Source organism: Vipera ursinii, assembly GCF_947247035.1.
Source record: "Vipera ursinii genome assembly, chromosome: 1".
In the NCBI taxonomy this organism is placed as follows: domain Eukaryota; kingdom Metazoa; phylum Chordata; class Lepidosauria; order Squamata; family Viperidae; genus Vipera; species Vipera ursinii.
The window spans coordinates 68,649,955-68,656,354 of record NC_139512.1 but is presented as its reverse complement, the minus strand read 5'-3'; the positions used below and the strand labels follow the sequence as shown (position 1 = coordinate 68,656,354).

Genomic DNA, 6,400 nt, shown 5'->3' with positions numbered 1-6,400 from the left:
AGGGTTTGTTTGTTTTTTTTAAAATATTTTTATTCCAACTTTTATCCCATATATAATTCAAAGCAGTGAACATAATGTTCTACAGATAAATACTTTAATTTTACAAAGTATACCTAAGTAGATTTATTACTAAGTATAGTTATTTGATTCCAAATATATTCTGCTTAAACAAAATGCTCAAATGAATCAGTCATGTTTACAAATTTCCCACAACTTGTAGGCAACAGATGGCCACGGAGAAATTGGCAATGAATTATAGAGTTCCTTCTTCTCAACCTTGGATTAGATGCTCATAGTAGTGAAAGTGACATAAGTCAACAGTAATTCCTCTGAAATATTATTCTTTATACTTGATATCCCAAATATTCACCGATACTCAAAATTTACATAAGAAGAGTTACCATGGTTATAAATATTATTTCGAACACTGTGCTCAAAACTCTTTTTGTTTAGACCTGTCTGATGATGATGGCCTTTCAAGAGTTGCAACCACCTTAACAGTTACCAATCCCTTCACTGTTGGGATTATTCCCAGAGTACCAAACGCTGCTTTGGACTCCTCTTATTCTGTTATTGGTCCAACACCATCTCTTTAAGGATTGAGAGTCAAAATGGGTTGCTAAGGTGGGGAGGAACAAAAGCAAGCAAGCAAACTCATATATTGTATGGCACAGCTATGGCATAGCACATTGCACAAACCAATTGCCATGTTACTTATACATTATGATTCAGTTGTCAAGTCTTTAGCATTACATTCAATTAAGCTGCAGGGATATATTTTTGGGAGGAGTATTTTTTGAATTATGGTTTGCCGTGTGAACATCCATATTAGAATTATTCAAAACACTGGATACTTGGTTTCCTTTGCCAAGATGTTTAATTTTGTTGATGTTCCATATGGCAGTTTCCACAAAACTGTTTTCAAATAACCATCCATCAGAATCACAGAGTGGATCTGCCTGTAGAAGAAGGTTCCTCATTGATGTTTGAAGATAACGAACCCCAATGAGGACCAGTAGCTGGAAAAAAGTAATCCAAATGAACAGAACATTAGAGAGTTGCAATTCCACCAATTATAATGCACCACAACACAGAATTTAAGAGTTTGGTGGTGGTGACCACCATGTGCCTGGATTTTTAAATATTCAGACCAGTTAGTTTATTTGGTGTGAAAAAATTTAGCTCATAGTTAAATTGGGGCACTTTTGAAAATATGAAGAGTCCAGTTTTCTAACCAGAAGGATTTGGGCTAATCCTTTCCTTCTGGATTCATTTTTCACCTCACCAAGCTAAATGGTATTGAAATGTGCAACATATCATTCTTTCCTCCTGATTCATTCTACTTGGCACTCTCTTGCTCTTCCTTTACACAAAACTATGTCACTGTTGGATTGTTGTTGTTTGTCTGAGAAATACAGTACGTAATTCTTAACACTTGGCTATAGCTTCCCAGTGTTGCTAAATAATATTTACTGAATATATGTATTAGAGACATTTAAGACATTCATGGTGCACCCTTTAAATCTCACTAGCAGTGGTACTGCCAAGACTGAGCTTGTAGAGTGTATGAACATAACTTTGAAGAAGAAAGTCATTACAGAGACATTAGCCTTGAAAGGGGGGAGAAGGTGAGAAAAAAACTCAAGATTATCTCACCTTAATTCTCTGCTGTGAGAAGTGGGTGAAAAGGGAAGGAATCTATGTCAAGCTTTTAAGAGAACCAAGACTTCACAATTTAACCCTGAGCTACATATATTCTCTTCTATTGGAATCACTTACTTTTGGTAGTATCAGCCCTAAAAAGCTATTGTAATCACTGCCTTCCATTAAGGAAGATAATGGACTATAGTTGCTCTTGGTATTAAAATTAATTTCTTAAAATGTCCATTAATCTGTTTAATTTTCACTCAAAACAATCTGGAATAATTGATGATGGAAACTATGAAAAGGCAGAAAGGTAACATTCCTTATTCTATTTTATTCTGTTTTCTAATTTTTTTCAGATTAGTAGTTCAGAGAATAGTTTCAAACATCCTTGAAATGCTACTATAAATAGAATATTTTCATTCAAACTATCTTTTTTTCCACTTTTTCTTCAGTAGGTTTCAGTGAATAAGAACTTTGCTATTATGTGCTATAGAACACAATCAAAAACTGTCCAATACCATTTCTGATGCCTGGAAGAGACCTGTTGTGTAAGCTTTCTTCCCAGATGCCCATTTGCTTCTCAGACAATTTAATTTAGAGTTTGACCCAAGTCTCTTATCATAAACATACATATTTGTATGGAAAACGATTCAAACAATATATTTAGTAGGATGGGGGAGGGGAGAAGAATTCCTGTTTTAATTTTCTTTTAATTGCAATTGTAAATTGCTCTTGTAAAGATTACATGCATTCAGCAATATTTTTAGTGGTATGTCTCTTCCTCACCAATCATTCCATAGTAAGTTGTTCCTTCTTTCGACAAATTGTACATTTACAAAAGGAACACTTCAGTAAATGTGGTTTTACCTCAAATACCCAAACGATGAACATGGTGATGCCAATGGAACTCATGATGTCAGTGTAATAATCCAGAAGGGCTTCCCTGCATCCTTTCATCCAGATATTAAGTTCGTCTGTCATAACATCATAACGGTAGTGAGCAGTGTTGTTTGTGAGCTGGTACTGGATACATGGTCGGGGCGAGTTTGGATTGCAACAACTGAAGGGGACTCCATCCACCAAGAATTTCCCATCAATATTACTTTTTAGACGACTGCAATAAGATGTGGAGTGTGAGGAAAAGAGTTGCATAAAAATGGCTAATAATTCAGGCAAGAGGATTAAAATCTACAGATTCACTGCATTTTGCTGGAAGGAAAAGTTTGGTTGCTTTCTAGACTCTCTAAATTAACCACTTAGATTTTGTATGAGTTCATTAAGTACTTCAGATCGACCTTCCCTGCAGAAATGTATAAAAGGCATGTTCTATTTTGTAGAGATGTCATCTTTTCATGGTAGATTTGAACTCAAGTACAGTAGTGGCCAACATCGTGGAAACCTTTTGGGAAAAGTGTGCATGTGAGTTTTGATGGCTAATCACACCATTTTTTGGAGTAGTACCATAAAATTATATATCAATGGAAACATAATTTAATCAAGAATGTAATGCAATAACTTTTATGAAGGATTTGCTATTAGAATAGCAGTTATAAAGAAGAAAAGTGAAACACGTAGAAAAAATGAGATATACAAAAATTATCACCATAGAAAAAAATGAGAGATACAAAAATTATCACCATAGAAAAAATTATCACCATGTCAGTTAATACTTAGTTTGGTAACCTTTAGCATGATTTATGGCCTTACAAAATCTTCCCATGGAGTGAACCAAGTCCTTTAGTTCTGCAGCTGTTATAATGTGAAACCAAGATTGAATGATTGCTTCTGTTAACTAGGTTTTATTGCTGGCTCACTTCTGACTAACAAGTTTCTTTAGTCGGCTCCATACATTTTCAATTGGGTTAAGGTCTGGGCTATTCCCAGGCCATTCCAGCAGTGGAATATGATTATCTTGAAACCACCTTTTGCACACAACAGCAACATGACATGCAGCTAAATCCTGTTGAAATATAAATGCTCCATTGTCTTGGAAAAGATCATGTGTGGAAGGCTTCAGTTTGGGCTCAAGTATTTCATTAATGTATTTTTGGCCATTTATATTCCCATTAATCACACAGATTCTGCCCACACCTTTTGATGTCATACAATCCCAGATCATAACACTGACTGGGTGTTTCATGGTACATGTAATGCAATCAGGATGCAAATCTCCAATTCTTTTCCTTACGTATTTTATGCCATCACTACCAAACAGGGAGATCTTGGTCTCATCACTCCAAATATCACTGTCTCATTGTTCCTCTGTCCAGGAAACATGGGTTTTAGCCCAGTTTAGTCTTTTCAACCTTTGTTTGAGAGATAAAAGTGGATTTTTTGGTGGAATTCTACATTTTAGGCCAAATTCCTGCAGTCTGCGCCGAATAGTCCTTGCACTCAACTTCACACTGCATTGTGCCATTTCATCTTGTATACACACAGATGATTTCCTTCTGTCACGTAGGCACAGTCTCTTAATTTTTCTACCATCATTTGCTGTTGTTCACCTTTTCCTGCCTTTACCAGTGTGGTTTTGTGGTGACTGAGTCTCCTTGTACCTCTTCAAAAACTTTGCAGGACTATACATTAGTGGCCAAAATTGTGGAAACATTTTGGGAAACGCGTACAGTAGAAATGCCACTTTTGGTTAAGTTTCCACCAATTTTTCTTCTAATTTTTTTATAACTGTAGCCTTGTTCACTTAATAATACTATTTTACATCGCTTTCTGGGCAACCAGTCAACTCTTTGCACCATTACTTTAACTTTATTACGTTTTACAAGCTCACTAAATGAAAGAACACAAAAAAACCCAACCAACTTGATAGCGATCACATAACACACTGACAAATGTCCTCCTCTCAGCTTCAGCACATGACATCAATAACTAAATCCTACTGTGATCTGATTGGCTCATTGCCAAAACAAGATGACACCTGACTGGGTCTCTAAGCACTCATGCTCATTGGCTACAATCAGATAAAGGAAAGCTACCTGATATCAACCTAAGCAAGTTGTGCTTCCTTTTTCTGGTTATTTGGCTATAACGTTTCATAGAGTACAGATAATTGAACAAACTTTGTTGCATTACATTCTTGATTAAATTATCTTCCCATTGATATATAAATTTTATGGTACTACGCCACAAACAAGTGGTGTTATTAGCCATCAGACCTGAAATGTACACTTTTCCCAAAAGGTTTCCACAATTTTGCCCACTACTGTATATACCAGATGGTTATAATTTTGCCTAAAGTGGTGGTTAGCAAAGCAGGAAATTATTTTCTCCTGATGTTGCAGAGGAACCCAAATACGAGCAACATTGAGCGAGAAAGAAGAGATTGATAAGAGAGATAGTTTTGAAATCAGGTGGATTGCCCACAGATCACTGGCCTAGTCTTGCCCTCTGGAACAAATGAGAAATCTGCTCCTTATTTGAGATGACAGCCCTTAGTTATTTGACAGTACTGTAGTGTATTTTCTCTCCATAACTTTCCTCAAGCAAAACACATACCTTTCAGGCTCCTCCTCATCTAGTTCAGACGTCCCCAGACCCCAGGCTACAGCCCGTTACCAGGCTATGGCTTACTGGGAAACCAGGCCATGCAAGTTGCGGACCAGCGTACATGCACACAATTCCACTCGTACAAGCAGCGGGCTGATGCACATGTGCATGCGCGCTGGCCTACCACTTATGCAAGTGGAGCTCCATGTGCGCTGGCCCACCACACATGCAGCCCAGTTCCCCTCCATCCCAGCCAGACCACCAAGCCACAAAGGTTGGGGACCGCTGATCTAGTTGGGTCTCCTTGATCCTGCTGAAGCCTAGGTTCAAGCTCATTTCATGAGAGGACATTAATACTTACTCTAGAACATCCTCTGAAGTCATATCCAGATAACGAAGTGATACCCACTGAATTTCAAACCAATCCCTAAAACCATTGTTTCCACAGCACTGGAATCTAATCTGCAAAGTGTCTATAGTTCTCTTCAAAAAGCATCTTCCAGGAACGTCTGTATCTTTGTAGAATTTAATAGCATTTCCCAATCCCAGATATAGAGATTCTTCTAATTCATTTCTCATAGTGTAGCACATAATAGCACCCACAAAGATGCAGAAGGTAAAACAGAGAGTGCATACAATATAAGGGAACATGATCAGCTTCCAGCGGTTAAATTTATTGGCATCCGTGCAGTCATAACATATTTTACCTCCAAAAAAGTTGATCATGCAAACTATGGCTCCAATAGAAATTAAAGTATTTGGAACAGAGTTAATATCCCATTTCGCTATCACCTCCTTGCGTTTTCTTATTTCAATCTTTAGGAAGAGTCCAAGGCTGAATACAATTGCACCAGATACCACAGAAAACCAGTTGAGAATCCATAGGATTTGAGCCAGTTTGTCTCGCTTGCTTTTGGTGAATTTTACTTTAAGAACGGCCATGGTCACTACAGCATTAGGAGAAGAAGCTTTGTTCAGGAAAATCTTCTAATCAGATTATCAAAGTGCGTTCAGAGTATCAAAGTCATATAACAGAAGCCTATGAGACAGAAAAAAGGACAGATTATTGCCTCTGTGTGCATTTATGTAAAATATATGAATCTGAGACTGTTTATTAATTTGAGGTAACCCTCACTCAATTTAATAAAAGCATACTCCCACACCATTATTTAGTTGCTTATCTGTTCCATTGATTCCAAATAGATTGACCAATGACTAACTTTAGAAGACTTGGAACCCTGATGTACAATGA

At 37.1% G+C, this 6,400-nt stretch overlaps 1 protein-coding gene across 1 annotated transcript; it reads right to left on the bottom strand.

Moving 5' to 3' along the window:
- Positions 1-755: 755 nt before the first annotated feature.
- Positions 756-6,090, bottom strand: LOC310636278 (photoreceptor outer segment membrane glycoprotein 2-like; the record flags this gene model as incomplete). The annotated part of the gene is made up of 3 exons (XM_083355968.1): positions 756-1,019; positions 2,515-2,761; positions 5,510-6,090. The coding sequence occupies 3 exons, from the start codon at positions 6,088-6,090 to the stop codon at positions 756-758; spliced, it is 1,092 nt and encodes a 363-aa protein (XP_083212094.1).
- Positions 6,091-6,400: the final 310 nt, after the last annotated feature.